The sequence below is a fragment of the Cyprinodon variegatus genome, unplaced genomic scaffold (assembly GCF_000732505.1).
Source record: "Cyprinodon variegatus isolate N-32 unplaced genomic scaffold, C_variegatus-1.0 Scaffold326, whole genome shotgun sequence".
NCBI lineage: Eukaryota > Metazoa > Chordata > Actinopteri > Cyprinodontiformes > Cyprinodontidae > Cyprinodon > Cyprinodon variegatus.
In genome coordinates, this window is record NW_015150779.1 from 642,980 (window position 1) to 670,187 (window position 27,208).

The 27,208-nt window shown below is 38.0% G+C and overlaps 1 protein-coding gene across 2 annotated transcripts in view; it reads right to left on the bottom strand.

The window, feature by feature from the left end:
- fbxo41 (F-box protein 41) overlaps positions 1 to 27,208 on the bottom strand; it is a 63,769-nt gene that overhangs the window by 27,235 nt on the left and 9,326 nt on the right. For both annotated transcript variants that reach the window (XM_015384868.1, XM_015384869.1), the window contains exons 2-3: positions 14,954 to 15,715; positions 9,473 to 9,702 (exon numbers count right to left, since the gene is read on the bottom strand). In XM_015384868.1, the coding sequence (XP_015240354.1) occupies positions 9,473 to 9,702; positions 14,954 to 15,502 (779 nt within the window). In that variant the 5' untranslated portion in view covers positions 15,503 to 15,715. The remainder of the gene's footprint in view (positions 1 to 9,472; positions 9,703 to 14,953; positions 15,716 to 27,208) is intronic.

Here is a 27,208-nt window from a genome sequence, read left to right on the forward strand (position 1 = left end):
AGCATGCTGATTGCTTGAGTTGGCTCTAACTGAAAATGACAACCTACTTTGTAGTTAATGAATCAAATAATGGTTTTACCAGTTGGAGGCATTCGTACTGTAGATTGAATATAGAACATTCTGTAACATTCTGACTGAGATGATCATGTGAACACTAAGAGAGAGAGATTGTTTTTGCGCAGTAGCACACTATAAACTACAGTATAGCTACACCAATCATGCCAGTTAGGCATTTTAATAAACAGGAGTATTCAAAGCAGTAAATACACATTAAAGAAAGGGCATTTTAAATAAAAAAATATGATTCTTGTCTTGACTCATTGACTCATAGAAACATTTTTTGGGATACACCAAAAAGATGATGAGATAACGTACAGCATGGGAAAAAAAGGGGTTCCTGTTCTGTGAAAATGTCTGCAAAAATTTTCACATTTCAGATTTTTTCCTAAAACAACAACCACCCTCACAGTGGTGTACAGCAGTGAACATCTATGGGGAGAAAGATGAGGCTCTTTAAAAGTTGTCTCAGGTTGTCTGTAAATCACTGACTGAGTATGTCATGTTTTACTTCGATAAATACAGTAAACATCTTGTAAGTAAAGAAAAGTACCTTGTAGTATCGACAAGTAGCACAGCCCATAAAACGTGCATTGGACAGTCCCTTCATATTTCATACCAATAACTGGGAGATAACTGGTAAATGGACTGAATTTATACTGTGCTTTTCCAGTCGTACTGACCACTCAAAGCACTATTACACTAGACCCACACCCACCCATCCATCCAGTTTAGTGATCCTTTTGTTGGATGAAGTGGTTTGTATAGATTTGTGAACAGAATACCTGACTTTTTCTTGTCTTCCTCTAAAGTCTAAGGTGAGTCTGTCGATTATTGTTTCATCATATTAAAATGTCACATTTCCAGTTAACGTCTGAATTACGAAAAAAAAAAATTATTTTCAAACTATAAAAAATCAGCTCCAGATAAAAGTAAGAGTTTTAACTCCCTGTTATGTCCGACAGTCTTTTAAATTAAAAAAAGAAGCAGTTCTATAGCTTCCCAGCTGAGCTGACACAGCAGAGACCGTTCAACTGGCTGGCATAGGTACTGAAAAAAACCCTATTGAGGGTATTTTCTCACTACGCCAGTTCTAGAGCTAAACTGGCGCTGGTTTGGGTGAGTTATCAACAATTGGAAAATAAATGTAAGACAACAGAAGAATAAGAAAAATGGGAATTTTATTCACCATTATTGAGAGTGTAAAGACAGAAAATGACCAGTGAGATTAGCAAGACGCTGAAAGCAACACTGAATTAATCACCAATAAGCACTTGGAGGGTTTGTTTCTAAACAAACCCGGCTTCAGGCTCCCACAGAGTAGTGCTGCACCCATTTTGGACACACAATCAATTTCTCCCCTTCTAAGTTTGTTATGTATAAAAGCACATCACCCGACAGAATCAACATAATCAGCTCCAACCTCTCAACCATCAAGGGCAGACCAAAGAGCTGAGAGAGGACATCAGGGACGAAACAGGACATGTGCACAAGGCTGCAATGGACCATCAGCAAGAGGCTTGGTGTGACAGTGACAGCTGGGTTGGAGGGACTATTGGGAAACTGAATACATATAAATCCACCATCAGTCTGGGGCTCTGACTAAGGATTGGCTCATGGGGTGAGAACGGCCATAAGAAGGAAGATAAACCTACACATAAAGGCCAATTTATGCTTTTGACGTATAGCCTCTGCATTCTTCAAATCTGTCTCTGAGCACGACTACACCCCCCGCACAGAGGTTCTGCAACAGTCATCGCGCACCAAAAAAAAATCCTGACTACTCGTTGGGCGGTTCGGAAGTACAATCCGTCGAAGTTCTTACGAGTTCTCCAATAGACTCCCCTATGGCTTTGGCGGGAAAGTGGTCTGCTTCCCTACAAATTCCAGACCGACGGTGCACTAGTAAAACTGGTTCATGACCAGACCCAAACGACATTTGATGTGTGCGGTTGCAGAAGTATAATCTGCCCTTAAGACATAAGGCAAATATGTACAGTAGAAATACCTACAGTTAAATTAACCAATTGAGGATCAACTAACTAGTACAGAAGCACTCAGGGGGAGGGGATATTGTGAAGTCCATAGACTGCATTTCACCAACATCCTACTTGGTTTAAAACAATGACATATCATCTATTCCAGATACTACATAGAAGTAAAACCAAGTAAGCGGAGGAATTTTTGCTATTATTTCCCAAAACAAAGTTTTATATGGGTTACTGGTTTGAAAATATTTCCCTGAGATGTAAAGGATATATTCTTCTAAGTTGTGGTTTTATGTGCTTTAATAGGGAAACTGTCACAGCAGCAGATAAAGTTAATTTTTTATCAATTTGCTTTCTTTTCAAAAGTAATTAAATTGAATGGGGGGTTCAAACACCACACAACACATTTAAATGAACAAAACTCTTATCCATGTTTAGTCCATGTAATTAACTGGATTTCCTTAGATTGAAAACTTTGAATCAGTTTGACTTTATGGTCTGGTTAAATTGTAAAGTTCCATGTATTGGTAATTGGAGCTATATAAATAAACTGAATTGATTGAATTGAATTATGTCACTTCAACTTTTTTGATTAAATCCTATTAAGAATGAAATTAATACTAAAGGACTATCGGCAGCATTCTTCTTTCTATTCATCTTTTTCTTCCAAAAACCTCGACATAACCACAGATATAAATGGTCCTCTGCTTCTAAATCCTCATCTAAATGTAGACCTTTGTTGACCGAGCCAATTCATTCACTTCAGCTTGAGCTATCTATCAGATGTAATCATAAGTCCCTTCATCTTGGCACAGGAGACCTGACCACAGTTCACATCAATATTTTTTTATTCACAGACCATAATTCTCTAACAGTAGCCATAAATACACCTCTATCATGTGATGGAGAAACAGTTATATTCCTGATTTTATAGGGGCATACTAAATGAAGCCTGTACTGTAGGTACATGTCACTATATGCATTATAATTACAAAAACACTGCATATAATCTAAAGCCTTCTAAATATTCAAAAACCTTCCAAAAGAAGGAAGGAAGACATTTACAGAACCAATATTCCTCTTTTTTTACAAACCACTTAAAGAAAGTACAACTATCCATCTGGTAATCATAACGGTGAAACAACACTTCTCCTTACTGCAAGTGAGTGTGTATCTGTTAGGGCTATAAAACTGCCTTCACCTTTCTATATAGTCCCATTCTATACTGTATAACACATCCCCGGATCCAATTTCCTTCCACAAGCCTTCGGATATGTTTCTATGCTTCTTTCTCTTAGAGGCTGCTGTTAATAAGTGACTTTCTCGGACATGTCTACCCTGACAGACGCCTTATCTGGGTACGCTGGGGCAGCAGTGAATCCCAGACTTCATTCATCCCATACAGCCTCCCCCCGGTGGAAGCCCTCCCAAAGGAAGGCCTTCAAGGGCATCTGAAGCAGATATCTGAGCCACCTCAGCTCCTCTCAGTGTGGTAGACAAGCGGCTTTACTCTAAACGTCTAGTGAAAGGCCAAGCTCCTCACTCTGTCACTAAGGGAGAGCCCGGCCACCCTGCAGAGAAATCTAATTTCAGCCAAAACATTTTCATTTTTGTTGGTCTATCATATAAAACCCTGATAAAATGTATCACCTTTAAAGCTGTAATGTGACAAAAAATAAGAAAAAGGTCAAAGACATGAGTGCTTTTTCAAGGCACTTTACAAAGAACATAATACGTTTGTGTTCCATCATACATCCAAATATACTAGACTGGTAGTCTAAACAATTATATTTACAATACCAGAGGTGTTTGCACAAATACATCAGTCCCCAAAGTTGCAAGCTATTTAAGAAACTGTGTGCATGATCAGAATAACATATGAAAATCGGATAGAAAAACTGTATAAAGCACCTTACACCAAAGCAATGAAAGAATGGCTGCTAATGATGACACACAAAAGCTTAAAGACTAAAGCAAGGTGCTGACATGAAGTGAAGTATTTACACAACACCTGACAGGGTCTAATGAGTAAATATATAAGACATTTACAAATCAACTGCAGGTTGTTCAAAATCACTATCTAACATTAAAACAGCCTTCCTAGGGGAGAGATAAAAATAAGACATCTTATTAGTTATGTATTGCGTTTATTGTGCATGAGACCGATACTCTATAAGTTTCAGCAATGCTTTTTTCCCCATCCATCTTTTAGAAAATGCATTGCTACTTACAAAGTGTAATTAGACAACTTTTTCAAAATCAAATTTGTCTTATTCAAAGCAGATAATTGAGAAAAACTGTTTAAATGCTTTATTACCCTTTGATTTTAACTTTCAAACATGTTCTAAATAGATTATTCTGGCTTTGCTTATTTAATGCTTCCATAGCATAACATTGGAACAGAACTAATAACATCCAATTAAGTGATTAGTTCTGCCTGCAAAGAATTTAGGCTGCTGTCAATTTTGTAAGGTCTAAAGGGAATTTTAAGGGAAAATTAAGCAAAGCATTCTAGTGTTTTATATTTGTCCTCAGGCTTCGGTCTTTTAATGATTCCAGCTGTTCTGTATTTAAGCTGCTACTAAACCAGTTAAGAGCCACACTCAAGTAAGTCGTGTCCATAATCAACCACTTTTGTTATTGTTTTAGGAAAGTATTTACAGTTACTATTAAAAATATCTGAAGTGGTTAGTCATGCATAAAGATTCCATGAATAAATATTTATACAAACGTCAGTTGCATACAGAGAAAGTAATGGAGCGTGGACTGAAATGAACAACTGTACCTAAGGGCACTGTATCTGCTCATCATAAAAGCCAGGTTTTAATCTCAAGATGAATTATCAAATCCTTGTTATTTTATTCTTAGTTCTCCTAAAAGAAAAATGCAGTTTGAGGAAGTTCTGAATGCAAAGGTGACAAACCTACACCTCTGATGTGAATCATAACTCATGCTTGAAGTTTTCAGAAAGCCTTTGTAGCAACCAATACCTTTGTGAACTTGAAAAACTTTGAAATAACCCAAGAAGTGTTGGGCTGAGTCATTTGCAGGCAGTAAGCTCGTTGGTGTCTGCCCAGCCATTGAGCTGGCAGTAAATCTCCCTACTGTGATGCCCTTTTTCCACCTCAGACCAATGATGTACTTTAGAGTCTGTATGAGCTGCCTGTTTCAATGCCAGCTTTTCCTCAGAGGCAGACACCTTACTGTACGTGTGTATGTGTGACCAGGAAAGGATTTTAATGAGATAGTTTCATTATTTTACTGTTTCAACAAGAAACATAAGATAAGACATTTCAATTTTTAATAGAGAACCCCAGTTTTGAACATGAGAAAGCTTTTATAAATATCAATTAAACTCACATTTAAAGTGCAGTTGTCCTTGTGCATTTTCTTTCCAACAGAACATTTAAAAAAAAAAATTGTAAACTCCATTTAGGAACTAATTTATATCTTGGCTAAAATAAGGACATGTTTATTTTAAAAGGAAACTGTTTTTTTAAGCAGTATGAGAAGTTTTATGGGAATAAGTATTAAACTGATGGTTTTCTACAGACCCCTTATGGCAGCTTCTTCAGTGAAGAATTAGTAAAAAAACACAGCATTTCTACAATCATTAAAAACAAGAATCCTGATGAAATGCAGAGTCTTGTTTAAACAAACAGGCTCATACACATGCACAAATGGTATCACTGAAAATTTGATAATTATGCTTTTCGCACATTTCTTGCATGGTTATGACTTAACATTTGATCATTATTTTTAGAAAAGGTGGAGTCTGTTTAGATGTCCTGATTCCCTGGCAAACTAGGTTCTAGAATAAAAAAAAATGGTAACCAAACTTAACGTAAATTGCACTTTCCACTCATACAGACATCTAGAGATGGTCAGTGTGAGATTTACTGCCTTGCCAAGCAGCACATCAGCACTGGAAGATTAAAATCCTGACTAAAATTCCCATCTACATATATCTACTCATGTTAACGCATGTAACCCCCATGTTAACTACTCAATCATTTAATTAATAATAAAGTGAGGCCTGGGTTAGTCCAGAGGCTCATTATGAGTTCATTGGGCTCTAAAACCATATTACATGTGTGTTTGGAATCCTGAAAAACCCAAGAGTATCCAGGTTTCAACCAGCTCAATTAAACTGTCACCATTCATAAGAGGAAACTGCTTAAAATTTTCATTAATAATCCAGGAACTACGAAAGCTCAAGTCGATCATAAAAAGGATGTTTCTCAAACACCAATCTCAGTGTTTATGATATTGAGAAACAAAACCATTTGAATCCATCCCATTGTGTTCTGTAAAACACACAACTTTGAATACTGCCCTTTTACAGACCAACCAATTAGTTGAAAACAGTCAACAGATGATACCACTAACTGCTACTTCATACTGATAATGAGAGGCTGCTATTAATCATCAGCGGGCACTAATGCGTTGTGTTCATTTAAATTTCTGTTTACTATCTACATGGTATTTAGCTATGCCATTACTGAGTGCTGGTGAATAGCCCATCCATTATTTCCAGATAAGCTGATGCAGAGCAGTGATGTGAGAAGCTGTGTTTGTACAGATTGACTGAACCGCTTAATACATCCAACTGTTAAAACCTGAAAATGTTCCTGATTAATATCATCGCTATCAGAACAGTTTATCGATCCCAGAGGGAAATTCTTCTGTCGCATTCTGTAATTGTTCTTCAGCTGAGTATTGTGCGTGATATTATCTCTAATGCCCGTCTAATAACACAGGGGAGAATGTTCAATAATGTATTTTTCTTATTCATCTTAAAAAAACTGTTGCAAGGTTTTGCCATCTTATCATTAATTCTTTTTAAGAAAACCTTTTTGTAATATACAGACACTAATCTTCTGCCCAGCAACAAATTAGTTAGTTAGTTTTTTCCTATACATTAAAGCAATGGTTTAAAATTTCTCTTGATGGGTCCCCCTTTGATGCAAAATGTATCAAATGCAGCTAATTACCAAAGAACTTAAACTGAAAAAGTAGAATTGCGTTGCTTAATAAGGTGGCTGCAAGTTTGAGTAGCTCTGCAAGCTTATTTTTATTCCAAGGTTTTTTGCCTCCGGTGTTGGATGCATTACAATTTGAAGGACTTTTGCCACCATTTTTTTTTTACCTTTTTGGAAATTAAATTCATACATAATCACAGAAAATATGTATGATTATGTGGGGAAACTTCCATCATTCTAAACACATTATTTCTCAAACTAAGCAGGGAATGCAGATTTCGGTATCCTAGAATATTGAACCTCGGGAAAATTCCCTTCCCTGGGATTCCTGTTTTCTGAGGCAATATTATAAGGAGAATGACAAGATTTAATTTCCCTTTTGAAGTAATAAAGCACATTTGAGCTGAATTTAAACACACATAAATAAACGCTGAAAGTTGAGTATAATTTTGATAGTAACTGTAATTTAAAAAAAATAAAAATAATAATGAAACAGCAACAAAAGCTCATGTTCACACCTAATCCATTTGATTTATTACATCCTAAATACTGGATTGAGAAACTTTCCCAGAGGACTTTTTGACATCATCTTCAGTAATTTAAGATAGATGACTAAAATATCAAAAGACGATGAATACAACTTGGCAACAAAAACATAAAAAAACAGAATTATGCAAAATAAATGTCCAAAGGAATAAGTTTTTATCTCCTTGCTGTCATAATTCTTTTCACACACTTCTTAGTTCTGTCCTGCTGCTTTCTGAAATGTCTGCTCGTCTTTGAAAACTAATGTGTTTCATTTTAAGAGTTTCATTTAATGTGATTGCATAAAAAATTTAGTTTTATTAAAGACAATCTCCCAGGAGTAGTGCAGCAGCCCTGGGCTTTTTGTTGTTGTTTATTTTCACCCAAGTGTAGCCCTTTACCAGGGTGGGTAAACTGTGTCTCCCTGTTTTTAATGGATGTCTGGTTAGGCTATTAAAGCCGTGGAAACTGCCTATTGTATTTTTATTTGAATCACTGTTATTAGTGGTTCATCCTAATATTTTTCAAGTCACATATCAAAAAACTAGGTCATATGTGTGAGCCTATTGGGTCCTGCAGTGAAAACATTTTTACACAGCTTACAGCTTCAAACTAAAAATAATACCTGTGTCTGGAAACCGTCTGGGACTAATTTTAATAACAGCTCTGAAAACCTTTCAGCTCTCACTTTTTGTGCCAGAGAGCTCCAAATCATGTTCAACTTGCTTCCTGATTCAGGATTTATGTCCAAGTCTATTTACAGAGCACTACTTTCATGGAGCAGCTTGGCAGCTTTACGAAGACACTGGCAGGATGTGTGTGATGAGCTAACTGCTACCTGCCCGGCTGCTTTAACCAATCCATCCAATCAGCACCTGATCTTGTAGAACACTAGGATATGACCGATAGATGCAACACTTTTTTTTATAGACATGTCACAATATTTAAGCTCAGTCATTGTGTTTCTTGATTTGGTTTAATTTTAAGTGACTGTCGTGTGCCGCTACATGTCCCAAATAATATCCCCAATCTATTTACAAGTGCACAGAATCTCTATATTGTCTTGTCATTGCCTTGTTTTATGGTCACAATGACTGCAGATAGTTGTGAAATATTATTTATTTGCCTGTCTCTAATGTCCCTTGTAGAACTGGATATGTTTTTTATATTATCTAAAATTTCTCATTGACCCTTCTGATCCCCAGTGAACCTCAGGATAACGTGTAATAATTTTTTTGTTGTTTATCTGAAGTCCTTTTTTTTTCTGTTTGACAATTTATCATTTTCTGATCAGATCATAAAACCTTTATAAATATTCGTGTATAATTGTAACTGGGATCTATATTAACCCTAAACCAAGCAGTGTTTGTTTTACAAATATAAAAATGCATATTAAAATGAGGAAAAAACACCTTAATTGGTTTGTGGAAGGTGGATTGGTTTTAAGTGGCCATGAAGAAGGAAGCTGTGAGTTAAGCACTGCAGGATTATCTAGAGTCACATAAGCTGCCTTTAAGAAAGTTGTAATAATAAATACAGTCACAGTGTTTCCATAGGCTGTGTTGTAACAAGAGGAAACGTGTGTTGTTGGTAAATTACAAGCTCCTGGTTATTAGCAGTTCCACTTGTTTGTGTCTGTGCACTAATTTGGGCAGCGGGAGTCAGCGTTAGTCTTCATTTGAAATGAGCAGGTAGCAGCTGCATTTGTTAATCAGAGGCTCGCCCACACAACTTGAAACTCGCATTAATGTTAATGATCATTTGCCACAAGGGGCCACTTTGTCCACCTGTTATTAAAACTTTTTTTTCTATTCGGTGTAATTCATATAAAATTTTGAGAATTATGCTTAAAACTGCACCAAGCAAACTCACTTTGTTGTAGCCGTATAATAAATCTTAGGAAGCCAAAAGTTCTCTTACTGCTGTTTGTGGTTTAGCTCCGCCTCTTTGTTTACCAGGTCCTGTTTGAGGTTGGCCAGCATTTCCACAGAGACATCCACCTGCCGAGACAGCTCGGAGGCCTTGTCCTCCAGGTCCTGTTTCTCCTGGCTCAGCCGCTCGCTCTCCTGCTTGGCCCGCTCCAGCTCAGAGCTCTTCCTCTCCAGCTCTGCTTGAAGACGGCCTACACGGGCCGCTATTTTCTGCTCCACCTACAGAACCAGAAGACCAACGATTTGAGATATATAATGTCATCTCTATACTGAATGGACCTCTACAACATGCAAACAAACTAATGCAAAGTAATTACCACAAGTTCACAAAAAGTATATAAATGTCTCACAAATATTGAATCTATTACACATTTTTACTGACATTACTTTGACTTAAATAGTCAAATATCTGTTTCCAAATAATATGATGTGCATAAAATACCTCATTTAGGACGGATTCAAAATACAATACCCCAAGCTTGAAACATGTCATAGAGCACTCAGATATGTCACCTACTGTAAACTGAAAGAAGCTGAGCAAGGAGGGGATTCATGAGACGACTTGGCAAAAAAGCTTCTGGTAACTCTGGAAAAGGAGCAGCTGGTGGATGAATTTGTTACCAGCGGCCAGTTTCATGGGCAAATCCTGCTGTTGAAGCAGAGCTAAGAGAATCTACGAGCCAATTTACCAGAACCCTAGGAACTGCGCATGTGCAAAGAAGTAATGAGTCCAGTTCTTTTTCTACACTGACGTGTCCAATCAGTGCCATCTCTCGTCGCCGAGGTCAACATGTGGTTTTTGGATATACAGTGTGAGCAGTTAGATCGCATCAGAGTGTCGGGCAGTAAGAACATGCATCGTCAGTTGTGAACTTTTAAACCCTGCTATTACATCATACAGTTACAAGAGATATAGTATACAAGAAATTGATGGTATAATTGCAAATCTAGCAAAACTTGATATGTCACCTAAACTGAAAGAAGCTGAGCAAGGAGGGGATTCATGAGCTGACTTGGCAAAAAAGCTTCTGGTAACTCTGGAAAAGGAGCAGCTGGTGGATGAATCTGTTACCAGTGGCCCGTTTCAATAAGCAGCTTTATTGAAAACTGAATGTTTTTTAAACCTGAAATCAGGCAAAATCTAAATTTTCTGTTTCGAGAAGAGAGTTCACGCAACCTTTGTTTTTGTTACCGTAGTAACATTCTCCCCAGAGCTTAAACTGTTGGGAGCAGGTTTTTCTCAATATACTCAGAGTGTCCTCTATCTTCACTCTCCTTAAAGCCAAACATGTTTTATTTGATGAATTAGTCAGTCATTTCTGTCGTAGTTTGGTGCGAATAATAAAAAGAAAATCCTTCACCAGGTACGTTAGAGACTTTAAGTGTTAAAAAACACAACCATAGCTGGTCCTTTTGATGAGGATCTTATTAAAGAATGAGCGGCATTAGTTTGCAGTGAATTAAATATCTATAGGGAGAGGGTTCTCAGACCACGTATAGATGGACCTTCATATTCAGAAAATTATCTTTATGAGCCGTTTCAGGTCACAATCCATCAGACCTTATATCAGTCCTCACATTTGGACTATTACACACACTTCTTTAGCACGTATTTAAGAGAACCTTTCTAACTGGCCTAAAAACCTGTTTAAGTCTGGGAACAACTGACTTTTAGTGGCAGTGGGAAAAGCTCACTAACGTGCGTCTACCCGGGTCAAACAACTTGACAAACGACCCATGTTTAAATCGCCTCAGCTCTGATCAGCATGCTGTGACCTGGGTTTACCTGCTAATTTATGCCATACCATTGAACGCAACATACTGTACAGATGTCAACACAACACAACAATTGCGTCTGATCTAACCCGCCAAAAAAGTCTGTTTTTATATTAATTATACATGGCGCAGCAGTGGTAAGAGTGAATCGGACAGATAAAAGAGCGAAACAATAAAGCACACTTACATGTTGCTCTCTATTGTTTACTTTCCTGATTTCTGTCACATAGGTGACAGCATCAATGCCAACCCTGGGTGATGGTGTTACTAGACACCCAGCGGCAGAGGGACAGAAGCCACACAGCTTGCCAGTTAGGGGTTAGACCCAACTTCGTTTTGCCAATGGGAAGGCAGCCAAATGCCGATTCTTAGCAGGTCGAAGCGTGTTTGAAAAACAAGCGTTAACCTGCTAATTTCAGTGGGAAAGAGGCTCTGGTGTAATGGAAGACAGGATCGAAATGAAGAGGAATCCCATAAAATGATGCACAGGTCCTGCCTGTTAGAACAACGTTGTTATACTTCATCTTCAACTGCTGAGAGGTGATTGCATCTAAATAGATGCATTGATCCACTATCATTCAAGCAGTAAAGTAGTTTTCTCCCTTAATGCTATTGGGATTAAAACACCCAATGGCATCTTCGATATTTATTATTTTGTCTGAATAGGTGCTTTTGATATCTGAAATGATTTTGTTCCTTGCTGAAATGAACATTTCAAACAAATCTTCATACCCAAAATGAACATTCTTAATATTTAAAATTTTATTTCATATTTCCATATTCCTATTGATAATGAAAATAATTTGTATTTGAACAGAGATAAATGTATTTTAGATGTCATAAATATATTTTCAGTCAAGCTGATAAAAGTCAAATGACCACTTAAAATGTGAAAACATTTCTAGGTACAGTATATACAATTTAAGTTTTACAATTTTGTTTTTTTCACTTTCTGAAATTCAGTATCAGCTGACAAAGTGTAATTAAAAAATCTCTTATTACAGTTTTGACTAGGAATATGATTTTGACCACTAAGAATTATATTTTAGTGATCTACAAATGTAACAGAGGGGAGTGCCTATATATATTAAAACAGCCTGCCATAGAACACTTCATATTAACCTTAATCATATTAAGCAATCTTCTCCACCTCCAGATCCCTCTCCTTTGCAGCTGTGGTGCTGTTGCTCTTTCTTTTAAACACTTTCTCAAATTTTCTTTATCATTTCTGATTTATAATCTGTAGCTCCAGTGGTGTAAAATAGTAACTTTCTGTTGTCATCATGATGACTAGTTCAATCGGTGTTCCGCTAATGATAGGTTTTCATACTTGTTACGTACCTGCTTTACTCTGAGTGAAACTACTCATTCAACTAACTCACAGCAACTTTTATGAAACCAAAAACTCAGTTTCAACCTTATCCTAGATCGGTTCAGAGTTGAGGATTTGAGTCTGAGTTTGTTAAACCTGCTTTGTGAAACAGGCTTCAGGACAACCATTGGTCAAACAATCCAGAAATCTACCACTCTTAATGTGTGAGTGGGAAAAAAGGGAACATTGAAAGCAAACCATAAGAAGCCCTGTTTCCACCAGCCTGGTAGGGAACACAGCAAAGATTTGAACAAAGAACCTCTTGTCTGTTATGATCAAAACTGTATTATGTTTTGGGGATGTGTTTCTGCAGAAACAAAAAAAGAAAGCTGGTCAGGATCAATAGAGATTACTGAAGCTAAATAGATGACATGTCTGAAAGAAATCATTTAAAGGCTGCAAAACACATCACCTAAATGCCTCCATCAGTTTAAGGCATGCCCAGTTGGAAGGAGGCCCTGGGGGCAGCCCAGAGCACACTGGAGAGAGTACAACTCCTGGTTGGTCATGGAGAGCCTTGGGCTTCCCTCAGAGGAGCTGAAGGAGGTATGTGGTAAAGGGAAGTCTGGCCCTCTCTGCTAAGCCTGCAGCCCTAGCGACGTACTCCCAGTTAAGCAGACTGGGTTGCTGCCAGTGAGAACAGAACACTTGAGACCATGGCAGAAGTTCAGCCACCAGTAGGTCAGAAACTCTAAACATAGAGCTAATATTAAACCGTTTAGATCAGAGGTGTTCAACATTGGGGATCTGTAAAGGTGTAAAAATACTTCTATAAAGTATAGAAGTCTATACACTTCTATACGATTCCACACAGGATCTAACTCAAAATCAGACTTTTAAGATTTGTATTTGCAAATCATCTCACCAACTCTTTTCTTTCACTGTTTCTTGATCTAGCACATACATTCTAACTTTGTGGCTGTTTACATATTACAAAAAGCTTTAAGCCAGAGTCTTTCAAGGTTGTGCACTAAAGATAAACACAACAGGAAGTCGAAAAAATAAAATCCTCAACTGCAGACTGTCCTGCTATACTAATAGTAAATCTCGATTTAAAGCAAGGTAGGGTTTCAGCTCTTTTACAGTTTTCTGTGAGTTTATTTCAGATTAGATTCTTATGCTTAGATTAGGAGCATAAGAACTAAAAGCTGCTTCTCCATGTTTGGTTTTGGTTCTAGGTACGTAAAGTAAATTAGAGCAAGAAGACTTTAAGGCGGGCATACACTGTACTAGTTTTTGTACAGTCGTGCAAGATTTTTTTTGGATCGGGCTGAGTTTCAGCTTCATCATGCGTCCCGCGTCGTCTAGTGTACAGTGGGTTAAGAGGCAACCAGTGCCATCTCTCGGCGCCGAGGTCGACATGTGGTTTTTAGATATACAGTGAGAGCAGTTCGATCGAATCAGAGTGTCGGGCAGTAAGAACATGCATCGTCAGTTGTGAACTTTTAAACCCTGCTATTACATCATACAGTTTGCCCTGTAGCTTAGTACAATGATTTTAATAATCATACAGTGTATGCCCAGTAGATACACTGACAGCAAGTCTGTAATGTGTTTTTGAGCTAAGCCATTCAGTGATTTATAGAATAACATACTTATTTTTAAGTATATTCACTTAGTGACTGGGACTAAAACTGGCTGATGTGCTCCACTTTTTTTAGTTTTGGTGAGGACGTGGGCAGCAGCATTCTGGGTTAGCTGCAGCTGTCTTATCAACTTTTTTGACACTGTAGCAGTTTTATAAAAGATGAAAACATGAAATAGTTTTTCCAAGATCCTGCCAAGATATTAATCCTTTCATCCTTGAGATGTTCTTTAGGTAATATATTAATTTTATGTACCTCTAAAGGTTTAAATCTTGCGTCTAACATTACACCCAGATTTCAAATCTGATTGGTGGTTTCTAGCTGCATTAGCTGATGCTGCGTGCTAACTAAATTCTTCTTACATATTTAATTTATTTATGAAACCACCTTTTTGATTAAAGGTTTAGCGAGTCTATGCCTCTTACAGGTAACATAAGCTGGTCTAAGTTTGCCACCTGTATAACTGTGGCTCTAATGAGCTCATTAGTTCTCTCTGCTGCTGAGCTCAAGGTTCTTTAAAAGCAGAAGCGTGTCAAGACAAGTGTCATTGATGGTTTAATGTCCAGTCTAAGGAGGAAGGGGATAAGTATTTTCCTTGATTGCTTCTGCACTATGCAATTACCCCCTCCAGAAATCAGACTTGCACTCTGATCAAGTGCAAGGCCACCAGAGTGAGGCTTTTAATACATCTCCCGCTGATAAAGTTTATTCTGATAGCAGTGGCAATCCCACTTACCTCCTCTGATAGCTTCTCGAGCCTCTCGTCCAGTTCCAGCCGCTCAAACGCCCGCGCCTTTAGCCTGGCCAGGCCCTCCTCATAAGCTGCCTCTACGGCACTAGCTGCCACATTTGCAGCCACAGCCACAGCTGTGCTGGGGTTTCCATGGGTACCCGGGTCTGTGGATGTCATTGCTTTCTTCATAAAGATCTCCCCCAGGGGGAACTCCACATTTGGAATGTACCTGGCTGCAGAGTTGGAGTTAGCAGGCGTCAGGCTGAGGTCGTCTGCGCAGGGAAGCTCCCTGCAGGGAAAGTGCCGCTCCTTTAGAGCTGAAGGCCGAAGCGGTTCGAAAGGGTCGTTGTTGTTGGCAGGTGTGAGGAGAGCTCCCTCAGCCACTAGGGGCAGCAGAGCAGCAGCGTCACATACACTGTTGGATTTGGAGAGGACATAAAGGGTTTCATATGTGTGGTTGTATTCCAAGTGGGCTCGTAAGGATGAAAGGCTTCGGAAGCGCTTGTGCTCCCCGCAGCGAGGACAGCGGTATGGCAGGTCCAGAGAGGCCATTCCGTGCAGTAACTGCCGGAGGGGAAGGGGGCGCTCATGCGGCACAGTGGCAGCGCCAGTATGAGGGCAGGGTGGTGAGACCTCTCATGGCGAGAATGGGGCATCCAGGGCTAGTCAGCATGCGAAGGGGAGATCCCACCTTAAAATGAAAGAGCCAGGTCAGTCACATGACTGCACAGGAAACAGTCTCTTTACTCTGGAGGTCCTGTGATCCTGAATGGAGACAAACAAAAACAGTCAGAGTTAAAGAACTTCATCAAATAATTAAGCATTAGACACAACCTACAGATTTTCAGCCCTAATTTTTATGGCCAATGTTTGGACTGGTCAGAGCCTGAAAATTAAAATTCCTCCTTCACCATTTTCACCATACCTTTGCTGTTTCATACCACTCGGGGAACAGAAAGTAGCTGTCAAGATGCATAACATCAATTTGTATCTGATTTGGGGACATTATGTCGAATTGGTGAAAAAGCAGCTGAAAAATTCTGGCTTCAGGAGGTTACCTGGATGTGTTTCAGCAAACTAACTGTTTTTAATATTAGGCTTGTATTCCATGTGTAGCGCAACACATGACATTGAAGTCAGCATAGTTAACAGACTAATCATACTATCTAATGATATATAACACAAAAGTCTCCCTCTCACCCTTTGGTGTGTTCACAGTAGGGGTGTGCAAAATAATCGTGATGATGATGCATCGTGATTCTAATTTTCGTGATCTACTGCATCGATTCTTGATGCCAAGAATCGATTATTAATTTTAAAAAATGAATAAATAAAATTGCATGAATGGTTGGCGAACATCAGCCAAAAACAAGTGCAATACCACTTCCAGTCCAGTAGATGTCGCTGCAAATGTGTTGACGCACGCTGCCTTGTGTCACAAGCATTTCCGGCCGTGGGATACTGTGCCGAGTCATTCAAAAACAAAACATGGAGGAGAAAATATTGCAATGCATCGCAATAATTCAAGTATCGTGATGCATCGTGATAGAATCGCATCGTGGCCTGTGAATCGTGATTCGAATCGAATCGTGACTTCTTTGGCAATACCCACCTCTAGTTCACAGTGGCCCTGATAGACTTTGAAGAGTCAACGCTAGAAAGCCCCAGGGTAAGATTTTATTAGGGTGCATTTACAGATGAAAAAATATTGGATTTTTTCCTTTTCTGACCAACGAGTCTGGCTGAAAATTTTCAGAATGATTCATTTCTCTGTGCTTCAATATTTTTGCTAAATATTAGAAAATAAATCATTTACACTGGATCTAACAAATTCCTGTAAACAATTCCCTTTAATTGTTTTTACCTTCTCATCATTTTGAAATGACCAGGTTCAATTCAATTCAGTTTATTTATATAGCGCCAAATTCACAACACATGTCATCTCAAGGCACTTTACAATTCAACCAGATCATACAGTAAAATTGATTCAAAGTTCTCTATCTGAGGAAAACCAGTTGATTGTATCGATTCATTCACTCCAAGGCAATACCTCACACTAAGCATGCTTGTAGCGACAGTGGAGAGGAAAAACTCTCTTTTAACAGGAAGAAACCTCCAGCAGAACCAGGCTCGGTGTGAGCGGCCATCTGCCGAGGCAGACTGGGGTTCAAGGAGACTGAAGCAGACATACAGAAAGAAATGGAGATACAAAAGGCAACTGTAGACAAACTCCACAAGCGGCCCCATCCAGTAAACACACAGCCAGGCAGACGAGCTCCGAGCCAGCTCCCATGTCAGAGGATTAAGAGAGCACATCCAGCCAGTCACAGTCAGAGAAACAGGACAATACTGAAAAACAGGCAGGGCTCAAACATCTTTAAACAAAGGTGTGATGGCAGCAGCACAGGTCACACCAGAGAGCACTACTCTCAGGATTTACTTATCTAATTTACTGTTATTTCCTCTTTTTCAGATTAGTAAATTAGCAAAACGACCATCCCAAACTTTTAGGAAAAAAATCAGCCACAAGTGAAGAAATACATCAAAACAACTGATGCATGCAGCATACAGGAAGCCACTGTTTATTCTATTTCATATTCGAAAGAAAAAAAAAATCAATAATAGTTTAAACATTTAATAGAGCGGAAACATGAGTTTTAGTGAGACTTGTAACATCACTGATATATCTGATATATGTACTGATATATCTAGATGATGACTCTAAAATACCAGAAAATGGAAACGTTAAAGCTAAGGAGATGCTCACTGATACCAGCATAATCTGTCTTGGGCTTTCAAGGTCAAACAAGAACATCTAGACAAAAAAAAACCTGAAAAAAATGTGTCTTTTAGTTGACTTACAACAGTCTCAGGTAGCTCTTCTGTTGCCATCCCTTTTCCTCACTGAGAGAAAATGCTTAACGTTTTATACACTGTAAGAAAGTGTTCACTCCAGAGTGGCCAACTTTTATCATTCCTATCTCTGATCTGTCAAACACACAATTCAACCAATCCAAACAAAAAGCGAAGGCAGGGGGCGGGTCGTTAAGGCTGCCGTGGTGACCGTTAACCTGACAACAGCCAGATGCATGTCTCGCTCCGCCTAGCTCCGCTCACATACATCTGGGAACCCGTCATAGGAATTGCCTTTACTGAAGGCTGGGCCTTATCAAAACTCCTTGCATATGATTGGATAAGCCACTTGTCTGTCATCTTTATTGACGTGCTATTTTAACCACTCACACTGAAGCTAACCCGTGATGCTGTGAGAGGAGGAGCCATTTGGTAGATCAAGCTCTTGCCAAATCCGGTCGGGAGAAGGGCGAAAACATCGTTTCCACCAACAAAAGCCTTCAAAGCCGTTCTCTGATGTTCTTTTGATGAAACAATATCAGACAGATTGGACAACACAGAAGAAATAGCAGCTTCAATGCTAACGCTTGCTTCCTCAATGCGAGCCGCCATTGTTGTTGGAATCTCATGGTCGCTTCTCCACTCCAGGACACACCCACCCTGCGTCCTGATTGGACAGACCATAAATTCGGTTGGGGAAATCACTTTCAATGAGCGGGTTCCCAGATGTATGTGAGTGGAGCTGGGCGGAGCGAGACATGCATCTGGCTGTTGTCAGGTTAGGTGACCGTAGCTGATGCTGCATGAATATGACGACTGTTTTCAAAAGTGCTGATGGAACAAACAAGAGTGAGGAGGAAGCAGCGCGATCAATTTCTGTTGGAGACTAAGATCTGAAGTCAACAATGGAGTAAACATTCATGCTTGGAGACTTAACTGCATTAGCAAGAAGCTAAGAGTGTAACTATTGCTGTGACATCACAGCAACAACAAAGCTTAGGGTTTGTACTTACACCCCTCTCTCTGTCTCTCTGACCCACCCTGCCCCAAGACCCTAAACCTGTGCTGATCTGATCCTTATGCTCCCATAGCTGAATCAAGAGTTTATATCGTCATTTTGATGCAATCGTAACAGTTTTCTGGGAGAAACCACCTTTACATACACATGCAATACACAGAAATACATTAATAACACTTTAATTACATCAGAGAAAACTGAAAATGTAACACAAGAACAAATGTTGATGAACTGTAACATGCAGTATTTAAAGAAAGTGCAGTTTGTGCTGAAATGGGCTGGAGGTGTAGTGGATTTTTTAGAAGGGATGTTTAGTTATTGCCAGCAGGGAGGTGATCACCTTTTCAACTTTGGGAAACAAACTTTTCTTCAGTCTATTAGTTTCTGATCAGAGGTGGGCAGAGTATCCAAAGCTTACATTACTCAAGTTACAGTAAAAAAGTGTTTGGTTAAAAGGCTCCTCAAATACTAGGCAAATGATCTCCTTACTAACCAAGACCATAACAATTGAATTAATACTTTACAAAATTATGTAAAATTTAACAAATTATCAATTGATATACAATTTCTGGTGTTCAAAGCATAAAAGTAAACATAACATACAGTGATTACACACACAAACAAATTAGGTGGAACAAACACTCTTCAAAGTACATTTTTATTTATGAAATTTGGAAAATCAATACTTATAGTATGTAAGAACAGGTTAAATTGCAGTATAAAAAGCATTTAACCAATAAGCCATGATTACAAAAAGGAAGAAAGTATTTCTCTTAATGGTGCAGATTTATTTAAAACACAATGGGGGGAGCAGCCAGACATTTTACTCAAATAAGAGTAGTGAAAGTTTATTATATTTTTACTTATGCAAAAGTAAAAAGTGCAACGCTTTAAAACTACTCAAGTAAGTTTCTCAAGTAAATGTAACTGAGTAAATATAACTACTTACTACCCACCTCGGTTTCTGATGCAATAATACTGAATTGTTTTCCTGATGGTTGGGACAGGTGGTGCTGCAGTAGTTAGATCTACTAGTATGAATTATTACTTTAGCCTGACATCAGTGCTCTTGTTAAAGTTTTATAAATAGATTTCATTCTCTAAGCACTGTAGGAGTAGTCACAGAGCCATTTTTAAGCCGGAGACAAAAAAAAAATGTTGAGAAAGTGTCTACAGAATCTTTATGCTTTACATTTATTTACATTACTATGAATAATGGTTCATCCAGTCAGCCGGGTTCAGAGAGTCCTGTTGAAAACAAGCATATAAATAAACTGCTGAGTATAAAACCATGTGTTTTTATTGTAGTCTAGGTATTTATAAACTTAGGTCATTATATATGCAGTTATTTGCCTTTTCAAAGATAATCTATTGCTTTTTTTATACACGATGTACATTTTGTGACCTTTCAAAATCACTACACTCAGTTGTCATTTAATCCGTCTGCCATTTTGGAAAACTACTGTATTTTTTTTCTGTTGTAAACTCTTTCCTTGCTTGTGTCTGGTACTGATACAACTTAAATTCCTCACTTCAGAGCAATAAAGGACAATTTATTTTGTTTTATTCTATTGCATGTAACTTTTTAATAGCATAATTGTTGCACATTTGTCAGTAAAAAGCAGTAGTGGGTGTAACTGCAGAGCCAAGTATGCGGGTTACACCCATGAAAAACTTCCAAAACCTACTGGAATATGCCAAGCAGTTTTGGAAGTAGTGCAATAGTCCAGCCGAAGGCAAAAGTGGCATAAGCTGCGGCTTAGAGCCCCAAACCAACATTTTTTATTTTTTTTTTCAGTTTGCTGGTTTAATCCATCTTCTCCCATTTATTCAGTTAGAGTTGCCGTGGGGCCGGTCTCCACCCAACAAAAAGACACACAACCATGCAAACACACACTCACTCCTATGGACAATTTAGAGAAGTCAATTAACCAAACAGTCATGTTTTTGGACTGTGGGAGGAAGCTGGAGTACTCGGAGAGAACCCAAGCATGCACAGGGAGAACATGCAAACTCCATGTAGAAAGAGTTGACTGGGACTTGAACCAAGAAGCTTCTTGTTGCAAGGCAGCAGTGCTTCCCACTGCAGCACCATGCAGCCATTTCCTGGTTTCAGAGTAAAGAAATTAAATGATTTTGAACTATCTATACTCAAATTATGTTCACTTTTCACCATTAGTTTCTCAGTTGACTCAAAGATCGACTGCAAAGTCTGCTTAAGTGCACAGCAGCACTGATTAGTTGCACCTTGGATGCAATAGAGCCATCATGAGCAAGAGAGGTGAAACCCAGTAATCACAGCTTAACATCTTGAGCCTGAGTCGAGTCAGACTTGGGAATCCAAGTCTGGCTTTTCTAAGCATTTTTTATATTTTTTTTTGTACAGGCCTATTTCAATAATTGATTTATTATTTAATCATTCTGTTTAAGCATGGTTGTAAGCAATGTCTGACTTGTATTCTTTTGCCTGGTTTAAGTTATTTCTGTGACCATTGTGGGTTTTCCTTTCATCGAACAAGAGCTACCAACAATTTTGTCCACATGTATAAAAGAGGAGCTGTCCTCTGTTGGCTGCCATGCCTTGCTGAGTTTACGCAACTCGAAAAATTTATCAAACCATATTTGTCAGTGAAATACGGAACCATAACTGACTGCTTAAAAGCAATGTGTCCACTATGTTCTTTATGATGATAATAGATTTTGCCATAATGATAAAAAAAAAATCCTACTTATACATGTTGTCTTTGTCAAATATCAACATTTGTTAGATTTGTTTAATGGTCTGAAAGATGCAGCTATAAAAAGTATCAAAAGAGTGAAAATCTGCAAGGGGCAAACATTTTTTAACTACTGAACTGTTTCAAAGGTGTTTAAATGAATTAACAAGTTTATTTCTAACAATATGTTTTGTTTATTGCACAAATTAATCTTTGCTTTACTTTGCAGAAGAGAAGAACATCCCTATTGCAACGTTTTTTGAATATGCAATAGCCTTTCTAATACGAGGTGGACTCATCCTAAAGCATGGGCGTAGGTTTGCATAGGGATCAAAGAGACATGTCCCCACCAAAATTTTGGCCCGACCTACTTGTCCCTACCAATAATTCTACGTAAATAACATGTTTATAATTTATAATACAGCGTTGTTGCAGCAGTTGCTTCTTCTCACAACCTGTATATTGAAGTTAATATTTTAAATGCTGTGTCAGTTCCTAAGATAAATAAATACACAAAATAAATAAATAAATACACAAACAACAGACATATTTAGACTATATTTGGTTAAAAAGGCACATATTTACCTTCCGTCTTAGTCACTGGTAAGTTCAAATGTAACCCTTCTCAAAGTGTTAAGTTGTCCCATATTATTCCGAGCCACTCATGCTTCAAACATTGATAAACAGCATCTTGTGTGTGCAGTGCTTATAAGATTTGTATAAATTTAGCAAAAAATACAGTTTTCTCTTTAAACAAAATGCGTCCTGTTGCTCACATCAAGCATAACTGACATCAGACCAATTCAACTTAAGACCAATAGTGTCCCTATCAAACTTGAGATCAAACCTACGCCCTTGTCCTAAAGGCTAATTTGGAAATGAATAAACTAAAGAACCAAAAGGATAATTTTTCCTACAAATACCCAGAACTGTTTCAACATAATATATCGGACCTCAGTTGGTCTGCCTGTGAACTGCTACCCAAATAGTGCAGCATGCAGTATTTTTAATCTTAAGTTTACCCATTTTACATTTGGGTAGAAATCAAAACCCTAAACTGGAGCCTTCATAAGTTTTTTCTTTTTTCTTTTTTCAACATCATAGAGCAGCTGTGAATGAGGAAAACAGCCCCTATTAGGAGTTTAATGACAAGTCACAGATGCAAACCATTCATGGACTGGAAATCCCCCTGAAATCACCAAGGCTGTTATTAGACGTCTGGTAAGGTTGGATCAGGAAGCCGACTGGCAAGCTGTGCCCAAGTATTAAACAGACAGAATTACACCGACCCCTTCACCAAACTGCCAGCAGCAGATATTACCACCCCAAACCCTTACAGAGCTGTATTATTCACTTTATTCCTTTATATTGTGGCAAATGATGCATCAGCAGCTCTTTTTTATTTTCCCTAACTGCTTTAATCATTCTTGCACAGATATATGTAACAGACGTAGACGATGCAGGCATTAACTATTCTAACTCTGATGTAAAACACAAGGAAATGCTTTTCTCAAATGAACCCAGAGTGCCCTATGGTGGTTTTAAAACAAATTCTCCTTTAATTAAGCAAAGAAAAAAAAATGATTCTTGCCCACTCTCTGCAATGATCACAGGCCTATGCTGCAAAAGACATGTTGACTAACCAATCACAAATTTATACATAAATGCTGACCAAACAGCATTCAAATGATGGTGAAATAGGCTGAAATAGGTCGCTCTGGGCTGAGCCACTTCAGATTTAGAGAGGAAATAACTTCACATCTTAAAATAGTTCACTCCCAGAGCTGCACAGTAAAATGCAGACAAGTTAATATTACACTGCTGTCTTCTGCTCACCACATCTCTGTCCCTTTCTATGCACCTTGGGAGTCAGTCAAGTTGTGCCACAGACTTCTGGATCTCTGTTAAGTTCACCATAAAATTCCATCGACTTTCTTTTTACTAAATAGTTTCTTCATTATTTTTGTCATTTGTTCAGCCGATAATGAAAAGGTGTTATCAGCTACATGGATTTGTACCCTTTAGATGGGATTTAAATCAGTTAGTTAAAAAAATAACATGGTCATACCCTATAGGTTGAAAGAGAAAATCCCTTTATATCTTGTTTATATCTTCACTTTGTTTACTATGATTGGATGGATTGGTGAAATTGAAAAAAAAAAATGTTTCAGTGTGAAAATCCCATAAAAAGAGAATCCTGAAAAGTTAAATGAAAATAATAAATACCACGTCAGTCTTTTGAGTCTTTAGACCAGTGTCATCTTAAAAGCTCAGCAATACTGTAGCTTATCAGCAGGAAATGCTCAATTGTGTCCTGAATGTTAATATATAACATTTTGTAAATGATTACGTAAAGTATAGCTGAGCTTTTTTTGCAAATGCAGATAATGGAGGGATTCACAAACAAATGCAGAGTGGAGTAGCCTAATGCTTGAATGTAAGGGATGTATTTTTACACTAAATTTATACAGTAGTGTTGACATAGAAAAGGGATCTCCTGATGCTCTTGGCCTCCTCTAGCAGCTATATGTTTGCCCACAATCCATTGCATGACGACCCTATAAGCACTGTCCACATCATAGAGTTTAACTATTAAACAGTTTGTACTGTGTGTGACACACACTAATATCTTCACCTTTATATGTTTTGGATTTTATAATGGAGTAATTTGACCAGAACTATTCATGCGTTTCTCTCTCATGTAATGACATCTGTAAGGGGCTGTCAAGTTTCAGTACAATAATCTGGGTCTCCTTTCCAACCCTGGATAGAGTTCTTACAGCTGAACACATGAAAGGTTAAGGGATTATAGGTAAGAACAGAAGCTAGGAGCTCTGATTTTAAGTATTTGGATCAAGCCACTGAGCCCCGCAGGGTGATTCCTTCATGTTTACGGTTGACGTGCAATAATTTGGATCTGTATTTTGAGGTCTATGATATTCTCTTCTAATGAACCCTATTTAGAGGCACCCCTTTGTACCTTTGTTGAAAATAGTTCTACCAAAATTATCTCTACTCTATACAGTAGAGATAATAAAGGGAGATCAACTGTTTCTGAGTCTAGGTCAGTGCTTTTTTTAATAACCAATACTCTAATAGTCTTAAGTGAATATGTTCTATTAAGCCAATTAGTATGCATACATATTAAGTATATTAAGTGAACCAACAATAATAAAAATGGGGTTTCATTAAAAGCTATATTTATTTAGCATTCCTCTCTTTTCACCAACAGCCTGAGGCTTTGGTTTCAAATAAATGTTGTAAAACTACATCAGCTCTCTCTCTCTCTCTCTCTCTCTGGAGCACTATCATGCAGTCAGGTGAGATTTATTTCCGTGAGCCAGCTCTCTCTGACACAAATTTGTTTTGTTTGGAGGTGTGAGAAGGAGCATGACTCAAGGTGCATCTCAGTGAGCATGCCAGGCCCCTGAAAAGCTTCACCGAGACATGCTGCAGCTCTCAACTGGCACGTTGCAGTGCAACACTGGAGGTGGCTGGTGTTTATGAGAGGTGCGACACGACCACTGTCCCACAAATGGAGCCGGGTTTTTTTCTCAGCTGGCACTTTGAGTTTGAAAAAGACGCCCCTCACAATCCAATGCAATTTTATTTGTTAAGCACTTATTAAACAACCACAGCTGAACAAAGTGCTATACAGATAAAAACAAAACAGCTTTTATGTTTTTTGTTGTTTTTTTTATGGGTAAAAGTAACAAAATCAAAAGAATTAATTGGGGTAAAAGATAAAAGGAATAAAGGGGATAAAATAAAGACCAGTGTCTTGCTAGGTGTCAAAAGCCAAAGCGAAAAGGTTGATTATGACAGAATAAAATCAGTCAGAGAGGAGGCCTGTCTGATGTGCTGAGGCAGGTCGTGCTTTGGAGCTAAAATGGCGAAAGCGCGGTCCCCTCTGAGCTTCCGGCTAGTTTTAAGCTCTCTCAGGAGCAGCTGACCTGCTGACCTGAGAGAGAGTAGGTATATAAGGATGTTGAAGCTCAGAGAGGTACGGTGGGGAAAAACCAGTCAGTGATGCAAATAAAATAATTTTGAAATTAATTCTAAAATATACGGGTTTGTTTCCATAGTCAATGTCTGAAACCAATCAGTCAGCAGTGGCTAAGAAATGGCTAAACAAAGGTCTTCTAAATTCTCTTATTTATATTCTCCTGTGTACAGTTGCATATAAAATCTGAGGAGTATATATGCAACTGTTTTGACTTTTTACAGGTTTATTGTTTTGTAAAAACCAATATAACTCATAGCATATAAGTTTTTATTATGATAGAATAAAAAGTATTATTTTAAGTAAAAAAAAAACACATTCATAGCTCAAAAAAGGATGATTATAAGGTAACGATGAACAAACACCAAATATTCCTACTATTGTGCTAAAAAAAGTTTGCCCCCTTTCATTATTAAGCATAATTAATATATTAAAAACAAAACAAAAGTCACTTCTATGTGAAATGTCATTTTTAAAGAGATTGTACTTCTCCCACTACTTTCAAACTAAGAATGATCAGTGATGTGCTACTGTATTTTTTAAATAAAGTGGAGTTTGATCTCATACATACACAGGTCTACTGTTTATCGGCATGTTTACTGTAGGGAATCACAAAAATAGTCTGATGGCATGAAATAAATGAAAAGATCTTAAAAGGCAACAAATCATATCCTGATTTAAGCAAAAAAAGCAAGAATGGATGGGTCCATCAAGTCTACCTGAATGGAAAAGGCTACAAACAGCTCCACCATACACAAATAAAGTAGCAATCCCAACAACACAAGGGATGAAACTATTAATCAGATTAATTGTGATAATTCAATTATTAAAATAATAATGGTCAACTAATTAAGTAAACGTTAAATCGTTAACTGGATTGTAGAGACTCTAAAATATGCCTCTAGCTGACAGAGTAACACACTTGGAGCAGAATTTTGCATTTATGCTTTATCCAGAACTCCTCAAGTGGAACTTTTTTTGTTTCACCTGGTTTAATGTCCTAAAAAATCTTCTTTAAGCAACCTTTGGGTATCCGATCGTATATTTATGTATTTTCATGAAGTGTTTCTCTTGGAAAGACTGAATGTTCGTGTGTAAGGAGTCTTTATAATGCTGAGGTGGGGCAGGACCTAGTCAGAATCACACAGGGAACTGTCTTTGGCTGTTCTGTGTCATTCTCCTATGCAGAGAGAATTAAATATTTTTCTTTCTTACTCTCAGTGCTTTTTTTACTCCACAGCAACCTTTGGGTATCCGATTATTAATTGATTAATCAAAAAACATTATTGACAGATGAATCAATTTACAAAAAATCGTTATTTGCAGCTCTAAACAACACAGCACCAAGACCACATGAGTCACTCATCCAAGAGGTTTTAAAAGAACCAAAAGGAACAAAATCTTAAGCACTGCAGACCTCACTTGCCTCAGTTAAGATTTGCATTCAACAATAAGAAAGAGGCTGGGCAGAATTTACCGTTGCAAGAAAAAGAAAGAAAGAAAAAAACTGATAACCAATGAGGTTATTTAAAGCGCACCAGGCTGACACCAAAAAAATGAAGGTTCTGGACTAGCTTAGTCAAAGTTCAGACCTAAATCTGCTGCAGATATCCTGCCTCATGAACATGAATACACCATCCATGTTTATACCACCCTGAGGTGGCTGA